General features: G+C 43.2%; 1 protein-coding gene across 2 annotated transcripts in view; it reads right to left on the minus strand.

Moving 5' to 3' along the window:
- The window catches only part of mib2 (E3 ubiquitin-protein ligase mind bomb 2), a 47,306-nt gene extending 39,483 nt beyond the window's left edge, over positions 1-7,823 (minus strand). Inside the window, exons 1-3 of one of the 2 annotated variants that reach the window (XM_084598532.1) lie at positions 7,763-7,823; positions 4,620-4,943; positions 1,127-1,298 (exon numbers count right to left, since the gene is read on the minus strand). In XM_084598532.1, the coding sequence (XP_084454658.1) occupies positions 1,127-1,298; positions 4,620-4,848 (401 nt within the window). In that variant the 5' untranslated portion in view covers positions 4,849-4,943; positions 7,763-7,823. Of the gene's footprint in view, positions 1-1,126; positions 1,299-4,619; positions 4,944-7,524; positions 7,698-7,762 lie in introns of those variants that run through there. The other variant, XM_084598531.1, reaches the window with a different exon arrangement.
- Positions 7,824-27,390: the final 19,567 nt, after the last annotated feature.

Consider the following 27,390-nt stretch of genomic DNA (forward strand, 5'->3'; position numbering starts at 1 on the left):
AGATGCAAGTACTAGCAGTCACCAACACAGACACATAGAGAAGACAATGGATGACAGCACAATGGCGGTGATGCTCTGATTGCCGAAGTGCTTTTGCTTATCTCTTCCTTTGTTTATCTCCTACCTCCTAGCAGAAAGCACAGCAAGCAAAGCTTTCACGCAGAAGAAATACAAAACAGAAGTCTGCAAAAAACAAAAGTGCACAACAGCAGAGTGACTCTCAAGATGGAAAACAAAAAAAGAAAAAAATAAAGATGAAGGCTGGGAAGCCAGATTTTGTGGACAAGACTCGAGTGTTACCAGCAAGGAAAGAAAACAGTGAAGATGATTGACCAACAACGCAGTCTTCCACACATAGCAGAACTGATTATCCCACACTGGTTTTCCTGAAAGCCTTTTCTGTTAGTTCCAGCGTAACCTGTGCCATAATCACACAGATGTTCACTGCACTGGTTCATACCTGTGCAGGAAGTGAAAGCTCTGAAGCACTTCACAACAAATCGGTATCTAGCACTGCACAAGCACCCTTGTGGTAAGGCAAATTCATTAAAACCTGGTGCTTCACCACACTTTGCCAAACACCACGGCGGCCACACTTAAAGTTCGGTGCTGCAGTGTTTCTACTCCAGTCCGGCATTATTTCGACACCCTTACAACATCACGATGCAACAATGACAATGTTCGGCATTGTTTCAACAACCTTACAACAACTGGTTGGTTTGTGGGGTTTAACGTCCCAAAGCGACTCAGCCTATGAGAGACGCCGTAGTTGAGGACTCCGGAAATTTCGACCACCTGGGGTTCTTTAACGTGCACTGACATCGCACAGAACACAGGCGCCTTTCTTTTCGCCTCCATCGAAAAGGGGCCGCCCAGGCCGGGATTCGATCCCGCATCCGTGAGAACAGTAGTCGAGCGCCGTAACCACTGCGCCACCCCGGCGGGGCGCCCTTACAACAACTCTCTTCACGACCCAACAATGATGAAACCAGAACTAAACAGATTACACCTGCCCTGAAGTTAACTTCAGTTTCATCAAAGCCTACAAAATGCTGCCAAAAGCATTTCGCGCTCAAAGACAATGCAACAAAACAGGGCAACATAGTTCTATGTGTGGCACACTCACCCTGCAGAGCCAGCTGTGTCGTAGCGCACAAAGATGTGGGCCAGATCATGCTTGTCAGCCATGTAGCATTCGTTGCAGAGGTCAAAATCATAGCATCGCGTGCACTTCCACCTCGTACCACTGATGCCTCGCTTGCAGCAAGCGTCACAGATGATGTTGGGATGCTTGATGCCTGTAGGGCAAGAAACAAGGCAACCGAGATGAGTGTTAATGAATAAAAAAGGGGAAAGACAGCGTGAGCATTGGTAACTCATCACGTTAGATGCATTACGATAGGTGAGAAAAAAAATTCAACCCTACGTGTAACCCCTATATGCAAAAACTCCATCACAATACTACAGCCACAAAAAAAAAAAATTTGCTTACAAAGGAAAATGCTCAAAAGCCGAAAGGCAATCCCCACAGAATAAGGGCCAAATTTTCTCGTGCAACAAGACTGTGCACAGTAGTGTAAAACTCTTTTTCAAATGACCCCCCCCCCCAGACTTGGAAGAATATAAACTGTGCTCAAAATGTTGTAGAACGTCGTCCGCTTCACCCCACCAGAGAAAACACCTGAGCAGCACATGATGCAAGTGATAGAATTCCCCTTGAGAGTGGACCGCCTTACACTGCAGTGGAGTTGCTAACCTTACCAGTGTGCTCAAAAGTAGGCATTGCTCGCAACAAACTGCAGACACCGTGCACAAAACGTCAACGGGAGCACAGCAAAATAAAAAGATTTAAAATAAATGCCAGCCACTTAAACACTGACTAAGGGCTAAGAACATAGGCAGACGCAAGAAATCAAAAGCCCAGCAAACGCTTCCAAGCAGGCCAGTGAGAACAGTCATCCACGCAGGACAGGCTGCTACCACAAGTTTTAAGGTAAGGCAAGTGATGTCAATGACCTCACAGCAAGAACAGAAGAGAGGACTGAAGGAAGGAGAGTGCAACCTCCATCATCACAGAGTAGAAGACCTGTGATAAGGAACAAACCTCGCTCTCTCTGTTCAAAATGCACGAAAACTGTAGCACGCGGAGACTTCTGTTTCCAGCCCCTCCACAAGCAAGAATGAATTGAAAAGGAATACAATGGTACGTGTGGTGGGAGAATAAGGAAGTATTGGCAGTAAGCCACGTGTGTGGAGGAGGCGGGGAGAGGACGCAGAGCGCAATGGGCGTGACGGGGGGAGGCTTGGCCTATCGTGGCCCCACTTCCTATCTAGGCATTTCGGATTGCAGCGAGCGATAAGTGGACTGGGAGAAACCCAGCTGAGAGCCAGACAACGCTTCTTCCTCCCTCAAGCCACATTGTGTGGCCACACAGCATCCACATATCGCATCCCCGCACTTCCAAACTCCCAGATATGTTTTCGCTGAGTGTAAGGAAGCAAAGTGAATACAAAAATAAGCAAGGATTGAGAATCACTGTTCAGCTAGTTATTGAAAATAAAACAAAATAACGTAGATATAAACATTAACGACTGATCGTCTGATGTTTGTAAGGGATGCTTTGACGATGAAGAAACCATTCCGGCAAAGTAAAAAAAGCACGGTTGGCAGCTCTTACGAATTCGTAAGATGTCAATCACGTTCGAGGCGAATAACATCACTCTACACAGCATTCATACCTCTCCTTGCGTTGTACTTGGAGCCCCACTGCTCTCAAAGCAGGGGAATGACAACATGCATCCTTTCATAGAAACAGTAACGGTCGCTGGTTTTAACTGGAGTGTTTTGCTACCACGTTTCTACTAGGGACTCTGCATGCAATCGCATCTTGTGAAGTGCAGATCTGTGTGAAAACACACGAAAACAGCAGATCGTAAACAAGTGAAAATGACCCAAAAGACTCTCAGTTTACCGAGAATTTCAAAACAGCACACCAGCACAAGTGGAATTGACCACTTTAGCAATCAGCCACTTTACGAATAACTCGCATATCAGAAAGATTGAAAAAAGCATCACAGTAAAAAAATAAAAATAAAACAACCGCTTTGCACAATTTCAATAAAAAAATATACAACGTGGATGCATCTGTCGCCTTTCATTAGGTTAGCTTAAGTTTCCAGCTCGAACTATAAACTACCATGGTGAGGTTAGAGTTTACTTTAATAATTTACAATATTCACCCGATTACAGTGCACACATTTTGCAAGGATACAAAATTTTGAAATAGTACTCCTGTCACGGCGGCTGCGTTTCGATGGAGGCAAAACAAAGAGGCATCCATGTGCTGTGGATGTCAGTCCATGTTAAAGATCCCCAGGTGGACGAAATTACGGAGCCCTCCACTGCCGGCACCCCTTTCTCTCTTTCCGCTTTCGCTCCCACCTTCCTCCCTTCTCTTAGACCCGGTTCAGGTTTCCACAGAACAAGTGTGACAAATACTGCGCCTTTCCTTTCCTGTGAACCAATTATTTATTGTTTACTCCTGTCATAGAATCATGAAAATTAAAAATGAATTTGAAATACAATCTTTCTTGTCAACCAAAAGAATAACCATTATAGTCATAGAGGTTCACAATGTCAGGGCTGAGACAAAACAAAACGTCCAGCAATCAGTTCAAGCTCACGTTAATGCACCTGAACAGGAACCAAACAGAAGCCCATTTGCAAACAGATAACCTGCACCCATTCACACAAGATAACAAGCCCCCACAGATATTTTTCACCAAGATAGGAGGCTGCCTGAAAGCAGCTGCACATAGTGAAAGCAGGGGAAAGCCCTGTTTAGATGCACTGATGCAAAATACAAAATCCCCCACAGAGTCACTGACTGGCAAGTACAACTGCCCAAGTTTATATAGCGTAGTACATAACTGTGAAGTCAGGAAGTCTGAAATTTCAAGCATGTTCTCCTGCATTATTACATGCACACACATGCATACACATGCACACACAAACAAACAAAAAAATACAGCTATAGCTAGCAATTAGCTATTGATGAGCAGGTCACCTGCATCTCAACTTTAGCACTGTGAACCAAAAATGAAGGGATACAGCAGAGTCTCACGTCAGGTAGCTTCTTACATTTGTGATAATCAAACTCAAAATGGGAGTATTCATGCCATCTACTATACCTTGCGATTCGTTAACAACACTAAACATAACAAAAATGTTTACCCCACTACAATGAAAACATTCCCTTAGGCAATACTCAGGTTGAGAGTGTTGACTTCTCTGGAAAGAGAGTCACATTACTTTGTAATGGCACAAATTTTACTCGGCTCATACCAAAGATGAAACACGTTGAAAATAATGATAAGATAGCACATTTGCATGTTGTCTTCATTCCTTTTCTTTATAAATGCCCATTCAACACCCTGTAACTATTTTCCATACAGGCTGTCACATGCATTTCATGCCAGCTTAGTGGTTTCACTGATTTTAGTGAAGCAAGTTATGCAAAAGCCTTAACCATGTACACTATAAGATTTTCAATCGTAACCTCAAATGAAAATTTGGGGTAGGGGTTAACTACACAATTACTGTGGATGACAACACTCACCGGCGGGGGCGTTATCAAAGACACGAAGGTCGTACGCCCCTTGGTATCCGACGCGGTAGTTGGTGCGCGAGCCCGAGTCCCACTGAACCACCACAGTGCGGTCGGGTGATGAGGTGCTGCCGGGCTCGCCAATCTCCACCAGGGTGCCCACGTGACCTTCGCCACCATCCTGATTGGCCCACTTCCAATCGGGCCCACGGACCACCCGCAGGCCCAGTTCCACAGCCATCGAGGGCACAGCACAACTAGTCACACACCACGCACAGCACTCACTGCCCACACCATTACCTTCGGCAGAAGACACGGATGGCCCATGGTACCATCCTGCAAAGAGAGAGAAAGAGGCTTTTTAAAAGAAAGCTGGCTAATCAAAAAAAAATGAGAGACTGGAAATACAAACTGGTCCATAGCAGTTCAAAGCAAAATGTGGCACAAGGCAAAAATATGAATGACACAGGAGATGAGGCATATCAGCACTGAAACTGATTTCTTTGAGAGGAATGAACAAAGCCACATTTACAGCCTTTTTCAAAAGTCCTCAGGCTTCTTTTTGTCTTAAAGTCGAATGCTTATGGCAATATTGAAGCTCAAGAAGTATAGAGAACAGAACAGGAGTCTTCCTTCTCATCCATATGTTTGTAACTTCCGACGTGCCATAACCACCAAAATGCACAGCTCAAAAGTAGTTCCTGTGGCCTGAAACCTTTAGGCAACGGCTGTGCAGCCTGTCCAAAACATTTGAACAGTATGCTCTGTTGTGCAATTATGATAATCGTGACTGGTAGATTGGTCAGATTTTAGACATGATTAATCAAACGTGACCCAATAGAATGCATGTGCAGAAAAAAATTAAGGTTTCAAGCCCTATGTCACACATAAAAGACAGTGTGCTCCTCTGTACGCTCTTAATTTTTTTTCTGCACAAGCATTCCATTGGGTCACATTTGACTTATCATGTCTAAAATCTGACCCATCAGGCAGTCGCAACTATCATAATTGCACTAATTGCACAACAGAGCACCATCATTTTTGACAGATGCAAATAAAAGTTATTTCTCTCTTTCTCTCTCCTCTGTACGCCATTCAAGCACTCTAGACAGGTTAGAAGACGACTGTACATTTTCTAAATGTGAACCTAGCTGCACTTAACAGCAAAGGAAGTGTAATGCATGTGACCACTAGGCTTGTGTGAACTCATTTTTTTTAAATGCCCTAAAAATGGCCATCAACTGTTCTTTACCCCCCTCAACATTAGCACAAGCGGCCAGTGGCATGCTGATGTTTCATTTAACACTGATCCATTAGCTAGAGATTTCATATTGAAGACCTGACTCATGAAAGGTCTCAAGTGAACACTTATAGTCCCTTAGGATTAGTCATGTCATGGGGAAAACTAGCAAAGCAAGACCAAATAACAGAGCGAAATAATAGCAGAGCGTGGTTTCCCAGCATTGCAACTATGTGGGGAAACAGTCACGACCACATTTTACAACTGCAGACTCCTCAACGAGTGTGCCATACTTCTTCAGTAACAAAACTTACAAAAGGGTTGAAAAACATGTCTTCAGATCAGAAATGAGTAAAAGAGCACAATTCACTTGAAAAAAAATTCATTTTTTGGTGCAAAAAATGTTTTGAGCACCGGTTTAATATGATACACATGTGCGCATTTGAAAACAATGATGCACTATTACAAACCTAGCATGTATGCACATATGCAGGTTTTTCTATCAATTATATTGCAAAAATATAAGTGCGGGAATCTCAGCTCTGGGGCATTGCATTATAAACTCTGTGCAATTGTAACCACGTCCCGTAGTTGTGGAAATACCACATATCTTTTCCTGCTGCAGCATGAAGCATACAGCGGGTTCGAAATCCTCCATCCTGGCATAAAAGGTGCCAGGAGCCATAAATGGAAATTCTGCATCCTACCGCAAATCACTAAATCTAAGAGTCACTGTACTGTAGCCGCGAACACACATTTACAGCGCACACATCCAAAAGGAGCACGACCATGATATGTAGCGCGACGTAATATTATAGCGTACCATTAGATCGACATGTGCGTTAAATGCAAAAGCAAGGCGCATTTCAACAGACTCTACTGATCGCTTTCAGCACGTATCAGAAGCGAGCGAAGGCTGCGAATGAAAATCACGGGAAATGTGCACGAGAACTTACCTGCTGACATTTGAAATAAAGTTCAAAGATAGACAAATAACCCTTTTTCCAAGTTCAGTTCATTAGAGCGTTGATTGAGTGCCGACGGCCAAGTTCAAGCATCTCAAAATACGGAAGCACTAGAGGAGCTTCCATAAGCTGTTACTAGTGCATGCATCCGTAAATGTTAGCTACTTCCCCTGTGATGAGTCGATCCGACTGGGAGTGACCAATCGTTGGTCACCATGTCAACAAAAAAGCCCAAACTCACTGCACGGAAAATAGTTGGAAAGGATCCTCCCACACGTCCACCCATGCAAGCGCTGCTGGTAACATTTGCAAGCGTGCAACAGCTTCCTACACTGCACGTAGCATTCTAAATATGACTCGATCGCTGTTGCCTTAGGCTATGACCACTTACCGCAAACAACCGAACCATGACGCGACCGAAGCTATGCATCAGAAGCAGCCAAAGAAATTATATTTGAACCCGACACAGAAGACACAGCAACCAACTCGTTTTGGATCAATTCTAATTCAGCAGGAGTTACGAGAGGACCAAACCAACCGAAACCGCAAAACTACTATGCGGTTACGTCTGTGCGAACGATGAAATGTAAACAGGTTGTACGGGAAAGTACTACCCGACACCAGCCAGCGAGCCGACCGCTGTCCGGCGCTTGTGTTGGTCGTAGAAACTTTACACAGTGATCTCGGAAAACGAAGAAGAGAAATTACCCACCTTCTGGATCTACGAGTAAAAGCCAACTGGGCCGGCATGCTCGTACGCAGCCACCGCTAACTGGAAAGCCGAACCCCTAGCTGCATTTCGCTCGCTGACAACAACAGGAAGCCATGTTGTTTGGCATGCCGCATTACAATAGAGCACGCTCAACCAACCGCCGCTGACTTCCGTTCGCGAGAGCGGGACAATGGCACGGGAAACCCTGCTTACTGAGGCTTCTGGAAAGCCTGCTTACCAGCGTAAATAGCTGCCGTGATGAATGGGAATAAAACTGTGGCACTCGGCTCATGCTACAGACGGAAAGACAAGGAACACCACAGGCCGGCGAAAGGAAAATCGTGGTTACCCTGTTGCAATCGCCGGGAAGTACGCAGGTACGCGTCGCGCCGCTGGTTTCGGTTTCAGTTTTCACATCTCAGCTTGCGCAAGCAGGACGGCATTCGGCGGTACGCGGTCGGTACTCGCCGACAAACCGCCAAGGGCGGTTTTGTAACATCGCATAGGAAAACAATCTATAATAATCGTGTTTAGCTCATTTTTTTTTTACTCTATTTAAGCCACTTAACACAGCAGGGTTCTGTAAATTGATTTATCCGAATTTTTCATTTTAATGAACTCTTTATTAGGATGAATATTTTTGTCGCTTTCTGTCATCACATCCGAATTGCAAAAAAAATAAAAAGACAAAATTTCACAATATATGCACCTTTGCTGAAATTGTCATTGCAGAGAAATTTCACGTTCTTTTTGCACACTATAATGTCGAAATCGAATATATGCCTACTTCCTCCTCCGCCCATTATCTTGAGCGGGGGCAATCCTAATTCAATCAGCTGGTGATGGTGGCGGCTGCAAGCATATTCGACGCGCACGCGTATCTGTTTCGCAAACTCTGCGCTTGGGTGGTTGGCAGCCGATCTATCCTCTCAATACTAGCTGTCCATTATGGGAACAAAATAGTACATGAAGCAAAGAGACCAGAGTCGTTCATGTCCAACGCGCCAATTTAAGCTGTGCCACTTACAAAGAACAGTGCGTGAACGTGTCAGCTGCAGATATAGCTCTTCGTACTATAGCGAGAGGGAAAAGCTGTTGTGAAGATGCCTGCATGCTGCCTTCGCTGAGTGCGTCTTCAGTTCGGCTGACATCAGAGGTGCGCTAGTAAAGTAACCCTTACATCACCGCACCTTGCCGTATATGAACAATCCCTGTATGGGATCTTCCATTGGGGGTTAATCGCGTCGCAGTCGGAATTTATAATGTAACAATGTAAACATCTATGGTTCGAATGCTGCTACATCGGTGGTCATTTAGCTCACTGAGAAGGGGTGCACTTGATCGCAAAAAAGATATGGATTTCTTTAACCTCCTCCTTACCTCGAGAAATAGCGTTTCTTCGCCAGATTCAATTTATTATTTTAATTCGAAATTGTGCCATGCTAGATTGAAGTACAGCATATCAAAATGAAGCCAAAGACCACATAACATGGCCGCTTTGGCAGGTACTGCCAGTTCAGGCTTCGCCTTTGAGATGAGATGATGAGATGGAACTAGAACCCTCCAGGATGCTTCGGTCCCAAGCTGGAAACGCTGCTCCTAGGCCAATCAAGCACGTTCATACCTTAGTGGAACTTGGAAAAAACTATGAGTCACAAAAACTTCATGCAAATTTTCCATACTAAACTCATACAAATGGCATACAATCTTATATATTTCTCATACGTTTAACGATAAATTTATGAGATTATACGAGACTTGCACGATTTATCTATGAGAAACGATGTATGCATTTATTGACATCCCATAGCTTTCTCATGACATTTTCTGTGCGGTGCGGCTTGGTTCAGGCGGGAATTTATATCTATAACAGGTGGTCTTTCATGTAATCGGGTAGCATATGACTGGCCCTAACAATAAAAGTTCATTAGAGGGCTTTCGTTAAATAGTTGTGTAATTAGAACAGTTTTGCAGAACAATTGTGTCCTCGAACGCGGACAGTTTGTTTCTGCAAATATTTGTTCCCTATTCTGAAACCCTTATTTTTAGAACGCTCTCAAAAATTCATGAGAGCAGTGAGTTTACATAGAAAGGAAATTGCACGAACAAACACTCAGCCGTGGCGGACACAACGTGCTGCAGAACTTTTCTAACTAAACATGAAATAAACTAAAATCTCCTAATTGTCTTTTTATTTATTTATTTATTTATTTATTTATTTATTTATTTATTTATTTATTTATTTATTTATTTATTTATTTATTTATTTATTTATTTATTTATTTATTTATTTATTTATTTATTTATTTATTTATTTATTTATTTATTTGCAATACTGCCAGTCTCTAGTTGAGACCATAGCAGGTGGGCATTACATTCATAGTATCGACAAAATGATGATGACGAGAATTAAAGCAGCTCTACAAAAATACAGTATTAGGCAATTCTTAAAGCACAAAAAACTGAAAATGTGTTATCAAATTCACGCAAACATCTCACAAATAAAGAACACATACAAGTTCAAAAACGAAACAATGGGATAACAGGCTGTCGACTGCGTTAAACAAGCGATTACTCCCAATGGCCGGGAGTTCGAAGCCGTACAAGACGATGCCATATCAGTTTTTGAAACTAAGAAAACTAAGAAAAACTCATTTTAAAAAACCTGTAGCGGGACGAGATTCTACAGTTTTTGTGTATGAAACCAACAGTGAGCAGAAGAGACGCGCTGGAAGGTTGGTGCAGACGCGACGTCAGGATGATGACGTATGTAGTGGCTACGGCGTCAACTTGAAATCGAAGCTGTATTGCAGTACGTCATGTGTATATTATATTGTCTCGCTGCAAGCTTGGTGCAAGGGAAAATGTCAATCATTGCCGCCTGTTTGGTAATTATTTTTGAGAGCGACGGAGGGAACTAAAATACATGACACGTCACAGTAGAGAAGGCAGTTAGAATTTGGCGCCGTTGTCACTGCTAAACGTCAACGCCGGACATCGCGTCTTCACGGAGCTTTCTGCGCGTCTCTTGCATTCAATTTCGGTTTCTCGAGGGAAAAAAGCGCCAGATTGCCTCGCGCTGCAGGGCTTAAGAAAATGAGTTTTTCTTCTTTTCAAGAACATATATGGCATCACCTTGCACACGGCTCGAAATTCCCCATTGGGACTAACCCCCAAATTGTTCATCATGTTTACAAATATAGGACTTTTGAAGCCAAGTCTGTCAGCCTTGGCAGAGAGCTTGCTCTTGTAAATGTTTTCTATTTCAAATTCCCTATATTTAGAAAATTTTCGAAAGTGTTCGCTACAAACTTCTGGTATCACTCTGCTTGCGAGCAGTTAATGGCGTGAAGGAGCGTTTCGCTATCACTAGGGTCGATTCCTCTCGTATTTCCTCGAACTGACAGAGAGGCTAGCGTATACGCAGAGGTCAGAGAACCCGCTGATTTCATCGGCGCCCACATCAAATTTGAAGAAACGAAAAGTGAGCTGGGCTCTGCTTGTTCGTAGGTGTGAACAGCGCACGACTGTTGAAAGCAGTTCTTGGGTGATCATAGCCGCCACGTCAAAGTGGTTCGCAGCGGTGTAAGGGTTGAGGCTTCCGTTAATCGGGTCAGCTAGCCGCCTTTATTTCACTGACCCCGTTCCAGAGAGCAGAAGACTCGAAAAAGCCCCCATTAGGTCACGGAGGACAACATTCGCCAGAACCCTGTGGTGTCGAGATTGGAAATATTTTTCAATCCCAGTGGACATATCAAATGGCCACACTGCGGCAGCGTGCCATCTTGGTGTACGACTCAAGTGAATAAATGCCCTAAAGTGAAGCTCTGCAACCAATCGCTCCGATTTAGTATTGCCATGGCGTCGGGGCCAATTGGCCTGCGCCTGCTTGTCGTCAGGTATATCTCACAATAGAAGGTACAAGGTATTCTACCATGATGACTCATGATTATTACAGGTTAGTGCAGTTGATTGGATGGCCACCTTTGTGGAGTCTTTGTTCTGCGCTCTTGAACTGTATTTGACTACATTTACGGCCAGATATATCGAACACAGATATACTTCGAATTATTGGCCGTATCTAACACAGATCATCGCCATGTTAATATATCCTATGTAAAGCATTGGAAAGACACACAGTATATAGAGCTGCATTTCCTTCGCTCACTCGATATATCGAACTGCTCGCAGCGAACAGTTCGATATACCAAGTGACCGAAGAAGCGCCACTGAGTAGCATTCATCCTTAAAAAGTCTCCTGTGCAACCTTACAGGCACTTAGGGCTGAGAGGGTGTAGGGCGAAGTGAACGTGGGCTGCTACAGAGGGTGGACTTTGAAGTCTTGTATTCATTTTCCTAGCCGCGTAGCTTGTGGCAAAGACATCCTCTCCTGGAGTGCTTCACTGCCGAAGGCGTTGGGGAAAAACTGTCAGAAATCAGCGGCTGAAGATCTCAAAGAGGAGCGGTCGCTAAAAATAACCCAGTGATCTTTGTCCGGTCTTAGCAGAAGCAGCTAAACCTTGCTGGAAAACACCAATTAAGCTACGCCCGATGACAATCGGCTGCAAGACTTTCAACTAACAATACAACCGCCAGCGCATCTCTGTGGTCAATAACCTGACATACAGGGGGTACCCAAAAGAAACCTAACTTATTTTCTTTTGAATCTATTTATTCACATTTTAAGCCGGAACCGTAAACTTCCTTTAAAGTACTCTCCACGTGCACTAATACACTTGTCTAATCTTTCATTCCACTTTTCAAAACATTGTTTAAATGCATCTTTTGTGATGCTTGACAGCGCCGGCGTCGTTTATTTCTTTGCCTCTGCAACACCAGCAAAACGCTTTACTTTCACGCATTTTTTTTTTTTTTTTCATTCTGGGAAACAAGAAAAGTCATACTGCGCAAGGTCCGGTGAGTATGGGGGGTGAAGAACAGGGGTCATACCAATTTTGGTGAAATATTGATGATTGCACGAATTTTTTTCAACATTTTCATTTGTTCGGGCCGTGAAAGGACGACCAGAATTAGGTCGGTCATCAATTGATATTTCACCAATTTCACCAGAACCACTCAAACCCTTGAGTTTTCCCCAAAGCATCATTCTTGTACGCCGTTTTTAACTTTCAAGAGTTTCTGTTCCATTTTTTTCTGAGCAGAAAGCACAATTTCATCGCTGCACGCTGTTCACAAAAATCAGCCACTGCAAAAACGACACTCACAGAAAACATTTGTCACTATAAACTCTGCTGAAGCTAGTACGTCTGACCTTCATCGACGCCACTCGGCTGACTGACTCTGGAATGTTCACTCTACGCGCTCCTAGCGGCAAAACACTGCACTACGAAAGTGCTGCCCACCAAAAAATTAGTTCGGTTTCTTTTGGGTGCCCCCTCGTAGATATTGAGAAGGCGAGAAAATGAAGGAAAATAAGCTCGCACCTTTTAAAGTATGTGGTTGGGTGCGGGAATATGTCTGGGAGCACCCAAGCGCCATGCCCCAGCAACTGTATATGGGGATAACACGTACGTACCGCTCATGCAATACGCAGTACGTTTTTGTTGAAGATATTTGTTGTATTTGTTGTAATGGTCATTATGAATACCACATTCACAAAAACGTCTTCTCTTTTTATTTGTAGATAGCTCCCAGGAAGTCATTCGGTGTTGGTTGGTTGGTTTGTGGGGTTTAACGTCCCAAAGCGACTCAGGCTATGAGAGACGCCGTAGTGGAGGACTCCAGAAATTTCGACCACCGGGGGTCTTTAACGTGCACTGACATCGCACAGCACACGGGCAATTCGGTGTTCACTTAAGGAACAATTGAAGCTTGAAAATGATTTTATGAAGACCTCAACTTATATTTTGAGAAATAAGATATCATTTTTGGACAATCAGGAGGTTAGAAATTTAGACGAAGGCGACCATCTGTTGAAACTCGGATGCATGGAGCATCGAATCTGCGGCCCTCCTTAAACTGCCTCTTGTCGCTTTCTGGGCCGCACTAGCAAGGAAGGCGTTAGGATATGCGTAGTGAGGCGGCACGGAAAGCACGGAAGAGGTTAGTCTTTGGTTGCCCATAATGCTTTTGTAACGTTGCTCTTCATGAAGACCAAATAAATTGAATAAACAAGATGCAACGGCCAGAGTTAGGGCTGTATTCTCAGGAAACGAGCCCCTTGTCTGATTTACCGCTCGGTAAATTTCTTCGCGCGGCGGGGCGAATTTTCGGGGAGGCGATCGTCACCCCTCGCGTCCACATGGCGCCGTCACTGCGCAGTGGCCAGAACACATTTATTTAAATATAACTCGTAGAGAGAGACACTGACATCCTTGCATGTGCCTCGATAGCGGAGGAAGATGCAGTGGCTACAGGGATTCCGTAGGACAAAAATGAAGGTTAAAGGGAAATATATGTGCCGACAGATATTTGATACACACAATACAAGCAAATACCAATCGCACTCAACGATGCCCACAGGCCATCGACCACGCCCTATCTCCGGACGGACGGACGGACGGACGGACGGAGGGACTGATGGACTGACGGATGGATGGATGGATGGATGGATGGATGGATGGACGGACGGACGGACGGACGGACGGACGGACGGACGGATGGATGGATGGATGGATGGATGGACGGACGGACGGAGGGACGGACGGACGGAGGGATGGATGGATGGATGGACGGATGGATGGATGGATGGACGGATGGACAGATGGACGGACGGATGGATGGATGGATGGATGGATGGATGGATGGATGGATGGATGGATGGATGGATGGATGGATGGATGGATGGATGGATGGATGGATGGATGGATGGATGGATGGATGGATGGATGGATGGATGGATGGATGGATGGATGTTGCGTCCCCTTTAAAACGGGGTCGTGATGGTCATCACATTGCTAACCCTTTCTTTTTTATGATTTTTGACTTAGACAGCTCGTCAACTTTAACGACGTATACTTTTAGATGCATGTTATCTTTAAATGCCCATATTTAATTTCTATTTAGCTTCCATGCATCCCAGCCCTGCTATTTATCCACCAGTCTTCCAAACGCTTCTTGTTAACCTCTATCGCCGATTCATGCACGTTTCTTTGTTACCTTTAAACCCCAGGGCGCCGGCTGAGCAACGGCTGAAACGCCCCGTTAGTATAGTGCGATGTCATAAGGTGCACTCACATTCATGAATCTAGCTGTCGTTTAAAGAGCCGACCGTAGACTTCTGAGATTGAGGATAAGCGTCAAATATCGCTGGTAATAGACGCACGCTTTCTCAAAAATCAAGAGTCAAGGATGTTCAGGACTGCGTACGCGCTCGACAGGTGGGTACTCGACGGCACGGACTTTTCGTTGCAATGCTCAGTGTGTTCTCATTTATAGCGCAGAAAATGAGTGTCTTGTACAAAAAAACAACAACAAAACAATTACGCAACCAGCAAGGACGATAAAGATACGGCCAAATGGGGAACATAAGGGACCTATAAACACATAAAGAATATAAGAAAAATAAGAAGCCCGTGAGTGAGTGAGTGAGTGAGTGAGTGAGTGAGTGAGTGAGTGAGTGAGTGAGTGAGTGAGTGAGTGAGTGAGTGAGTGAGTGAGTGAGTGAGTGAGTGAGTGAGTGAGTGAGTGAGTGAGTGAGTGAGTGAGTGAGTGAGTCGTATATATCTTGAGCCATTTCAGACAGCATTCCATCCTCATTGACTATTGAAAAACGGCCGCGCAGATAGAGATAAGGAGACCACGTTTTGCAGTGGACTCGGCCTGCAGATTGTATGTATACAGCCGACAGCACGCTTAATGCGAACGCTCGAGCGTGTGGCCGCAATTAAATTAGGAGCAGATCAGCTCTGGCCAATAGGCATGACAGGCTGGTAAGGTGGCTATAGGGCACCAGCGATTTCCACCGCGATTTCCTTGCTAAGTAACTCAGGAGATGAACTGCAAAGAATTATTGGTGACATAGACAGAAAAAGTAGAAAGGTAGGCTTGAAAATCAATATGCAGAAGAAGGTAATGTTCAACAGCCTCGCGAAGGAACAGCAATTTACGTTAGGTAGCGAAACTCTGGAAGTAATAGGCGAATATGTCCACTTAGGACAGGTAGTAACCGCAGATCCGGACCATGAAAAGGAAATAACAAGAAGTATAAGATTGGGATGGAGCGCATTTGGCAAGCACCCCCAGGCAGCTTACCGGTATCACTCAAGAGGAAAGTATACAACAGTTGCATCTTACCTGTACTCACCTATGGGGCTGAAACGTGGAGGCTATACCAAGAGGGTTCTACTTAAGTTGAGGACAACACAGAGGTCTATGGAACGAAAAATGGTAGGTGTAACATTAAGAGATAAGAAGCGTACAGAGTGGGTCAGAGAAATAACACAAGTTACTGACATTCTAGTGGAAATCAAGAGGAAGAAATGGGCATGGGCAGGACATGTAGTGTGAAGAGAGGATAACCGATGGTCGCTTAGGGTAACAAACTGGATTCCAAGGGAAGGAAAGCGTAGCAGGGGGCGGCATAAAGTTAGGTGGGCGGATGAGGTTAAGAAGTTCGCAGGGGTCAAGTGGATGCAGCTAGCACAGAACCGTGTTAATTGGAGAAATATGGGAGAGGCCTTCGCGCTGCAGTGGGTATAGTCAGGCTGATGATGATGATGATTTCACCCTGCCATAAACATATCGTGCAGCCTGATTTCAGGCCTAGCGGCTAGTGCTGAACGGTGAAAATATCCGTCCAAGTCACGCGCACGAGCAAGCGTGCTGACGGCTGTACGTGCCGGTCGCGATAGCCTGTAAGGAGAATACTCGGAAACCCGACTCGGGTTTCGCATTAACGGTCTCGTTGAGCGAGTCGAACCAGGAACCGAGGGGCGCTATGGACGGAGATAGCGAGAGGTGAATGGGGTTTCACGAAGTTGCGAAACACCGTTGTGAGAGGGCTCTCACAACAAACATGGATCTCAAGTCCTGGATTTACCGTGTTGGTTTCCCAGTCGAAACACCGTCTGGTGATCGCTATTTACTGCAGTGAGAATGATATAGACGGAAAATCAAGCATAAAATAGTGAGCAGTGTCAATGATTGGCAGCAAACAAAGCTAATAATGTTCACGGATGAAAGAAACAGAAGAAAAAGAGTGCTTGTGAGTGCCCCTCATTCGTAATGCATTTTATGAACTTTATATATATATATATATATATATATATATATATATATATATATATATATATATATATATATATATATATATATATATATAATATAATATATCCCGAAGAAAATGTAATCAATGTTTTTCAGTAAACAAAAGAAACTACTGTCTTGGCTAGCATCATCTGGGTGTGTTCAGATAAGAACGGTAATCGACGTCGCATAACCATCTTTGGCCTAAATGAAATATTTATATTTGGTGGACAAATGTCTCAACACAATGGAATGAATCTTAGTTTTGCAAGATATGGCGAGGTTTTCTCGAAAAAAAAAAATTGTATATCACTAGAAGTGGAAAACGCCATTTTTGACATTTCGAAAAATTGCAAGTTTGGAGACCTGCTGCTTCCTCACTAAGATCTTGTCACCTATTAATTTTTACTCATTAAATGTAGACAGCCTCTACTTTTAGAAAAACTATTACAAACTCGTTTTGTTGTTGCAGTTGAGTTAGTAAGCAAAACGCAGACTTAGCTTCAGGAGCGGAGCACGGACAGAATGTTGATTTTCAACCTTGTATACTGGCATGATGCCTTAAGTTGTTTGCACTAAAACATTTCTGCTTTATTATGAGGGTTATGTTCTTAACTTCACAGAAAATTTGGAGCTCTAGATGGCTAGGTGTGTTCTCCGCAACACATCAAAATCGACAGAAATTTTAAAACAGCAAAAAAAAAAAAAAAAAGGCAATTTTATTCCAGTTTGAAAAAAAAAAAAAAACATCTTCGATATTTGTTAGAATCCCTCTAAAAAATCCTCAGTACCTAATAAATTTTGTGGACTAATAAAGTGTTCCATTATGTTGCTTAAAATCATAAAAATTAATATAATACTGAGCGCTTGTAGAGAAAATTGCCAATACTCAGCCCTACAATCCAGCACGACTCAATAAATTGTTACAACTGAAACTTTTTGTATATATTATCCAGGTCTTGGTTTTTATTTCAGGAAAAATTCGAAGCTCTACAATTGTTTGTTCGCTCCCCAAAATATTTCGAAATTGGCCAAAATTAAAAAATAACAAAAAATGGACAACTTTGATTCAAATGTAAAAAATGACCCAAACTTAAATTTTTATCAAGATCTGCAAAAATAATCCTAGATATTTTACAAATATCAGGCTATGAAATGTTTATGTAAAATAATATATCAAAATGTATATAGAACTGAGCGCGTGTTTTGAAACGTGCTTATGGCTTTTGATTAAGGAGTAGGCGTCAAAACTTCGATTTGTTTGCTGTATTTAGCTACATTTTATCTAATGGAATATCCAAAGCCTTCTAAATGCTTATAAAGTCCTTCTATGCTTGTTGGCAGTGTAGAAGACAGCTTAAAATAGAATAAATTCTCTATTTCTGACAATTTCATGTTGGAATGCAATTGATGGTTGAGCCTTTTCTCTATTCTGTATATATATATTTTTTTTATTGCGAGGTGCAATGGTGTTCAATCTAGTTCTGAAATATGTGATTTCATTTCCCAGTTATGCAAAGTATGAAAAGTATGAAGTTATGAAAAGTAACGATACTCTATTTTTGAATTTCATTTTTGTGTTGTGCACAAAAGTACAGTCATAACCAAAGCGCTTTACATCATGATAGTTTTGGTGGAATTTTATATTTCTTTATGACAGCAGCCCGAATGAACCGAGATGACAAGTATCCTTGTCGATAGAGCTATCTAGCTCAGAGTAAACGCGAGCCAACACGGAGCTGAACCACCCTCCACCTAAACTGAATGTTACGCTTCGCAGCTTGGTTATATGTGGATGGTGGGTATGCTCCGTGCGGGATCGCCTTTTTTTTTTTTTTTTTGTTATAGATAGCTCTGTCGACAAGAATACTCATCTCAATTTTTTCGGGCCGCCTCCATAAATCATTATTTAATTCTAGCAAACTATCATGCTACCACGCTTTTTACTTACGATTGTGCTTAGATGCACATTAGAAAAACTATCATTAAAAATATACTATTGTTAATTTTTGTCATAACCGAGAAATGATGTAATATTATTAAGAACTCGATTGCATAGCACTGCACCCCGCTATAAAATATATTACAGGATAGAGAAAAAAATCAAACGTCACTTGCGTTTCCCTTGAAATTGCAAGAAGAACCGTACTGCATTTTAAGCTACCATCAACCCTGTCAACAAGCAGAAAACAACATTATAAGCATTTATATAGCTTCGGATATTGCATAAGATAAAATGTAACTAAATTCAGAAAATAGTAAGTCTAAAAGTTGACGCCTACTCCTTAAGGGGAAGCCATAGCACTTCTATAGAATAAAAAAAATGCGTTCTGTTTTATATTTCCTTTTTATATTTTTAGTTTACGTAAGGCAAAACTTTTTAATGGCTGTCATTTAAAAAGCGCTCAGGATTGTATTTAGTTCATTTTGACAAAAATGGAAGTTGGGGTAGATTTTAAATTCGAATTAAAGTAGTCTTTTTTTTTTGTTATTCTTCAATTTTGGCCGATTTAAGGATAATATGGGGAAAGACCGGGCAACTCTAGAGCTTCAAATTGTTCCGGAAAAAAAGAACAAGGCCCAGATAATACAAAAAAAAAACATTTTGCTGGTAACACTTTATTTTGTCGTGCGATAATGTAGGGCTGAATACAGACAATTTTCAGGACAAGCACTACGTTTTATATTTATTTTTATAACTGTAAACAATATAATGCAACATTTTTTTAGTCCGTAATATATCTGATGTACTGACGATCATTCAGAAGGATTTTAATAAATATCGAAGATCTCTGATTTATAACTGCAAAGTTGCCCTTCATTGTTGGTTAGTTGGTTCATAGGAAGGGAAAGGCGCAGTATCTGTCACACTTGCTCTGTGGACACCTGAACCGCGCCGTAAGGGAAGGGATGAAGGTGGGAGTGAAAGTGGATAGAGAGAAAGGGGGGGGGGGCGTAGTGGAGGGCTACGGAGTAATTTTGACCACCTGGGGATCTTTAACGTGCGCTGACATCGCACAGCACACGGACGCCACTTCGTTTCGCCTCCATCGAAACGCAGCCGCCGAGGCCGGGATCCGATCCCGGGAACTCCGGCACAGTAGTCGGGCGTCTTACCATTGCACCACCCCGGCGAGGCGCCCCTTCATTGTTGTTTTCGAATTTTGGGCGCATTTGGTGCCTTGTGGAGAACACACCTTGCATTCTAAAGCTCCAAAATTTGTACGCAATCAAGAACGTAACCTCTGTAACAAAGAGAAAAAGATTTAGTGCGAACAACATAAGCTATCGTGCCAATATCTCAGGTTGAAAATGAACATTTTTGCAGCGCTTCGTTCCTGAAACAAGTTTGCAATTTTGTTTTGATATATTAGCTGCAAAAACAAGACGGGTTTCTAGAAGTTTTTCTAAAAGTTGCACAGATTTGGTGAGTAAAAATAATAGATTGCAATATCTTAGTGCGGAAGCAGCAGGTCCCCAAACTTGCAACTTCTTGAACTGGCAAAAACAACGTTTTCCACCTCTGGTGATATGCGACTTTTTTTTCGGAGAAAATTAAGCAGTAATTTGCAAAACTGAGGTCATTACTTTGTGTCAAAATATTTGCCCACCACATATAAAAGCTTCATTGGAAACTAAAACGGTCATATGACCTTGATTACCGTTTTCTGAACACACCCATTTGCAATTGGTATACTTTGATGTTAGCTCACACGATCAGCGTAACCAAACGTCAATATTAGATATATCCAACGTGTACTTGTGTGATTACTTGACTCTGAGGTCACCGGAACAATTTAAGACGAAAACGTGCAACATCCTTCTTCCAGAAAGAGATAAAGAATAAAAGAAACACTCGAAACAGATGTGAACAATGAACAGGGTATGTATAGGTATTCACAAAATACAAGTAAGGCGACTTCAATACAGCACGCGCAACTCACTCACGGTTCAACGACCACTCTATTGCAAGTAAACTCGAACTACTTCCTGCCACGCTGTCCAGAATTGAAGCACAAATACTTAAACATAGGGAACTTCAGATTTCTCGAGGAGATACATGTACTATACATTATGTAATTATGCGGCTGAAGTAAATAACCACGCCTCTACGATTTCAACTAGCCATATGCGAATCCTGAAGCTGTTAAAGCATGAATATTCATGCTTTTACAGCTGGCGCTACCGGAGGCGTATGCAGTTCTTGGATGGAAATAATGAAATTAATACAGTCATGATGGTCTGGGTTTGTATCGACTCTAGAGAGAAAGGGACAGTCATGCTTCCATGCGCATCTTGCCTGCCTTGCGGCGCACCGTGCCGGCCGCCATTATGGCACGTCTCTTCAATGTCAGCCACTACAACGCGAACAAGATATAAGACATACATTTCGGTTAATAATGATCTGTTCAGACCGCATGATTCTACCTGATTTCAAATTCCTCTATAAGTGTGAAGTGGAAAAGAATTGCGGTTAGCCTTTCGATCATCGTTTTCAATCCATGAATACATTCAACGGATACTTTTTCCCCTAGGGGTTTCCTCAGAAATTGGAATTAGGGCAGTTTCTAGATTTCTATAGGAGAGGGGCGGTTGAGAGTAGAGGAGAAGTGCAGTCATTTTATGTAGTCATCACTGTAAATATTCACAGATGATGAATGAGATTCATGCGGCTCATAAGTGATAGCGTTACTTTTCTGCAGCATGCTACATTATTATGTTAACGAAATCATATTGCCACCTGACGGTTCGAGGTAGCGCTTGAACGACGAAGAAGTTGGAGACTCTCGCGCGCTTCGGCTAGCTAGGACTGTGGACTCTTGAGCTTGTGTCTTTGTGTTACTATTTCCCGGGAACCTCTGTCTTGACTGTGTGTATCTGCCCCTGTTGCCGATACCCATAAATCCCTGTCTTCGTGACAATATAATGTTAGAATGTTAAGAGGAGCGCCAAGTGCTCGTCGCACCAAAGCCCAGCCGCTGTCAAAAACCTCAAACCTATCGCATCAAAAAACTTTTATGTAGCGCTTAATCACGAGAAATGACGCACAAACATACAAACGTACAAAAAGCGCAATAAACACATTGAGCTCGGTGCACAAAAATGTTTTCACTTATACGTCGGAACGATGTACTTATTGTATCGCCCTTCGCTCCGCAAATGGCGCCGGCAGAAGCGCGAGAGCCTGATGGCTCGTTTACGCTTCCACCATCAGCGTCCGCGTGATCCCGTTTCCCGGTTCAAATCATATGCGACAGGAGGCGCTTGGTGTTCCATTTCCATAGGGTGAAGGGTGCCTCGATACCAGCGCCGCCGGCTCGCTACATCGAGGCCCCCTACACTTCCACTCAGCACTGCTCAGTCGCTTTCTTCTCACTTGTCCTATTCTAAGTTAAGAGAAGCGAATGGAGCAACGGCGCGTTCAATAAATGTATAGTACGATTTAAGCTACTATTTCGTTGTTACGAGGCACACTAATACGTAGCCGCAACTGTTGACCGTAAGGGACACACTCGCAGGACAACCAGCGTCTAGCTTCAGCGTCGTCGTTGATCACTCGTCCAGCATTTCGTCATCGTCTCTGTGACAGCGTTGAACGCAAGCCTAAACGACTGCTTATGAGTGAAATTATGAACCAGTAAAGATGATTTTGCGTCTTCTGCACACACAATGAAAACACGACGATCAGTAACACTGGCCCTTTCCAGCTCATGTTTAGCAAGAAGGGTGGTAGTTACTAGTTCTACGGGGCTGGGACGGTAGGTCAACGCCGCTTGCGGCGGGGGCTAGCCAGCCACCAAATTTTTATCTTTTGTAGGCCGTCATTGCACCCGCCACCGCTTTGGTGATGGACAATGGCTGGCGGGGGTTAGCCAGCCACCAAATTTTTATCTGTTGTAAGCTGTCATTGCACCCGTCACAGCTTTGGTAGTGGACGATGGCTGTTGCTGCGGCGCGCGTCTTTCTCTGCCTCTCCTTTTTTACTTTCTTCTCTATTTTATCTTATTTTCTCTTCTGTCCGCACGTTAAAGATCCCCAGCCCCGCCGGGGTGGTGCAGTGGTAAGACGCCCGACTACTGCGCCGGAATACCCGGGTTCGAACCCGACCTCGGCGGCTGCGTTTCGATGGAGGCGAAACGAAGAGGCGTCGTGTGCTGTGCGATGTCAGCGCACGTTAAAGATCCCCAGGTGGTCGAAATTAGTCCGTAGCCCTACACTACGGCTCCTCTTTCTCTCTTTCCACTTTCACTCCCATCTTCCTCCCTTCCCTTACGGCGCGGTTGCGGTGTCCACAGAAATCAAGTGAGACAGTTACCGCGCCTTTCCGTTCCTATAAATAAATCAGTTTGTTTAAAAGATCCCCAGGTGGTCGAAATTACTCTGTAGCCCTCCACTACGGCTCCTTTTTCTCTCTTTCCACTTTCACTCACCACTTCCTTCCTACCTTTACGGCGCGGTTGAGGTGTCCACAGAAAACAAGTGAGACAGTTACCGCGCCTTTTCCTTCCTATAAATCAATCAGGCAGCGGAGGTGGCTCAGTTACAGAGCCAGTAGCAGGCCCGTGCATTTTTTTTTCCTTCCAACAGCTACAACAACAACATTTTTAGCAAGCTTTGATGATGTTTTGTGTCACAAATGAGATTTCAGATCCGCAGGTAGAAAATCCTGATTCTCGGAGTCGCCGGCGCATGTGTCATCAATCACCAAGAAGATAAGCCAATAGCACCGGGAAAAAGTGGCATTGCGACTGCTTTTCCCGAAAGAACACAAAAAAACATAGCTGCAGTAAGATAGCTATAAAGTTTCACAATTCCGCAAAAGAAAAAACAACAAAAAACAATGTTGCCATAGAGGCCTCTTCGACTAACACCCGCTTATATACTCAGAGGCCGAGAGCGACATATTATAAACACATTTTGAGCAATCAACCTCCCGGACATCGCGGTCACCGTTTCAGAGCTGTCTGCTATGAAGATGCAATGTATTTACTTTAGAAATGCATGACTGCTAAAATCAAACTGATACCTCAGCAGAGGTGACAGTGGTACTTGTTGGCATGGACAATCGTTGGTCAACAGTTGATCAAAGAAAGATAATGAACTCATATGATTTCACCCTTAAATGATTTCGCGCTAGTTGTAATTTTCGCCCAGGCGTTCGTGTCTTGGAGCTTTCCTTAGACGTATTTTGTGTTGAGGGTGCACGGTGCAAGACCAAGTGTCACCTCAGAATAGAGGGGAATGTGAATATCGCTTGGTAATACGTAAACCACACAATTCAAGTGGGGTTTTTTCATTTTTGAACACAGTAAATGTTTTACTGCCACGAAGACTTTATGGAAGATATTGTCAGTCACTGTTTTGATAAGAACAGATTTCATCGTAGCTTATCTCGCAACCGTCAAAAGCATAATGCTTTCTAAGTCAGGATGAGGGTACTCTGAAGAAATTTCGGCTTTGGTCTACCTTATGAAACTTTTACGCTGTAGCTCAGTTCTTACTGATTTGAAATTTGTGCTGTGTTTTATTGTCTTCTGTGTATGTAGTTTGCACATGAAACCCCTATTTAGTTAGTGCTGCAGCATTCTTGACGCAACTTCAGAAATTTCTAAAGTACGTATATTATCTTGGTGCAAGTGCCTCGCTGTCACTGCATCGTGGGCTCTCATGACAGCCATATAAAAAAATGGCCAGAAACTAACTGGTAGCAAATGCATATCATTCTGGTGGTATTAACTACGCTGTAAACATACATTGTCCTAAAAGAGTAAAAAGGGAGTTACGCATCTTCTAGCGCGCTCCCCAATGTAGGTAGAGTAGGATGTCTCAGCCATTGGCTAGATTTCGATCACTAAGTATCCGTAATGATACAGTCATGTGACAGAAACACATTTCCCTCAAATAATAATTTGTTGTTGTTAGTAACGAAAGCATTTATTTGAGGCACAACAAATCTTCAGGTTAGGAAGAGTAGATTGAAACTGTCGTTAAAATCTTAGTATCTGCAAGAAATTCGTATGCTTTGTAGAGAGCACCTGATTTCGCTGCCAACATATGTATTTTTAGCGATGTATATATGGTCTAGAGCTTGAGGTAGCATAGCCCACATATTAGGGAGTGTACTATAGGCAACTTACCCGATTTTTACTCTCTTATAGGGCAATTCCTGTTCATAGTGAGCCTTTGGCATGCTTGTTTATATAATTCCGTAATTTCTGCAGCTTCGCACGTCTTGTTCCAATACCATAGTCTGGCTACTTCAGTTCTTGTTACTTTGCAGGGGAAACGTGAACCTTCTATCTCTCTGCGAACGCTTGTACAGGTTTTTTTTTTTTAGTTAAGAATTCCAACAAGTAGTACACCATGCGCATGGTATGACCATAAAAAAATTGTTTTACTGTTAACCTATGTAGGTTGGCCGTGAAAGATTTGTCTGCAAGATAATCATCCCGACCGTCAAGATAACCGTAACCTTACTAGCTTTTTCTATGCATCACCTCCATGGAATGGTTGCAGCTACAAACACAACACTCATGAGTGCCCCAGCCTCATGAGTGTGCTTGTTTGGGGGCTGTCACACTAAAGAACCCTAAAGAGTAATTTAGCAACATATTCCCTTGCTTACCTGGGATAGTATGCTAATAGTCGGAATGAAAAAAAAAAAGAGTTCTTTTAGACAACATATTACTACGCTAAACGGACGTCATTTTGCTCCGCATAACGTTTTTATACAGCTCAATCATTGCAAAGCCGATGTTTGGTTCCAACCGCGTTTCTCTTCATCCCATTCAACGGAAGCGGAACTTTCGCTCTGATTCAAATGTGATGCCTCAGCGTGCAAATGTGAAATCTCACGCAACGGAAACGCCGACCCGGTACAAATGCGTGCGATGAACAGTTCTCGCTGTCAACAACGCGAAACAACGAGGGGGCGAAAGATGCGATTGTTTCAGCTACGCTTTGTTTGCAAAATGAAGCCCGCGCCGCAGGCACGACTGATGTCGCCACACGTACGTTACTGTACGGTGCTCAGACGAATTGCATCCGGCGTCCTCATCGTTGTCAGCGGCGTGTGCACCGGTTGCGCGCGCGTGCTGTGTGGAAAGAGAGAAAGTGAGCAGCCCTTGATCCACTTCGTGAGGTGAAAGTGGCGCGCGTGAACGCATCCGTCTATTGCTCTATAGCCGCTCGCTTCTGCGCACGATGTGCCCTCTATTCCCGCATGGGTTATTTGTTCGCTCCCATCTTCGGTTTGTATCTACCGTTCGCAGCTCTTTCTTTTTATCTACATCGCCAGTTCGTGGAAACAAGTTAGCAGCGAACCCGATCGATCGATCGACTGCACGTTTTACGTTGTCGGGCTATGAAGAGCCAATCCGCTAATTGCTCTAAACAGAATTCACCCTCACTTTTCTTTCCTTCTTTCTTTCTTTCTTTCTTTCTTTCTTTCTTTCTTTCTTTCTTTCTTTCTTTCTTTCTTTCTTTCTTCCTTTCTTTCTTTCTTTCTTTCTTTCTTTCTTTCTTTCTTTCTTTTCATGAACCCTTTCGCTGAAGCTAAGGAAACGGCTAAGCAATGTTCCGGAGTGCAAGCGGCCTGTACATTCTCATGTAATCCTTAGACCTCCTTGTTCCCTGAAAATTCTCTTGAATATTTCGCCTGAACAGGTCAACTATTTCACTCACAGCGTTTTGAAAGGCAGAAAGGCAGTCTGCAAGCTGCACTTTCCTTCGCTCAGATGTACAGGCAGATGACACTATAAGCAGCTTCCTGGGGCTGACTAAACTTCTTCTTTTTTTTTTTTTTTTTACTTGTGGTGCCCCATAAGGCTCGGGGTAAAAGCAAAGAAACAGGCGCTGACAACCCGTGTCCACTATCACTGTCGGCATATTTGCAAGATTTCTAGCAAAAACACTGAGGCAGATGGCCATTGTAAAAAGCTGGAACGTCTCAAAGAAAATTGCCTGCATTGTAGACGTCAGGTGAAGAACGTCCGTATTTTATTTTGAGACCAGTGAAGTTAATTTGGCTGATCTGAGATTTATTTGCTGTTAAGTCTGTAAATTGAACTGTTCAATTCAAAGGCAGCTCGGTTAGCTGAATATTTTCTAGGATTTCTGCGCCCATCGGACATGCCACCACGCCTAGATTTCGGGAATATTTGATGCATCCCTGAAGCTCAATACAAAAGCTTTCGATAACTTCTTATCATGATAGCTTCGGTTCAAACTATGTAGGGGCTTGCAGAAAATCGGAGCTTTTAGTCACTACCACTCGGGTTGACTGAAAGCTCCGTTTTTCTGCAATTTGGAAGATATCTGCTTTCCGCACCTGTCTAGGAATTAAAAGCTATAGAGCCACCACATGTGGCCTAATATAACCTTAACAAGAAATAATTTACCTGCTAAATCATTTGATTAAGTCTGTGGATTTTAAAACTTCGAAATCACCTCGGGCTGAATTGTCACCATCGTTTGAGGTGACAGAATGATATTATCTCAAGCAGAAAACAAAACGGTTCTTTGAGTCTTACTGGTCGCTTTTTTCTCCTGACCTCTCTTTGAGCCCGTAGTCTTTTTAGAGAAGAAAGAGGGCTTGTTGCGTCAGGGATGTTTGTTTTTTCTCCGCTTTCCTAGCGTAGCATAGCCAACCTGTCATAT

This window comes from Amblyomma maculatum, chromosome 3, assembly GCF_055883805.1.
Source record: "Amblyomma maculatum isolate TAMU_Amacu chromosome 3, ASM5588380v1, whole genome shotgun sequence".
Taxonomy (NCBI): Eukaryota; Metazoa; Arthropoda; class Arachnida; order Ixodida; family Ixodidae; genus Amblyomma; species Amblyomma maculatum.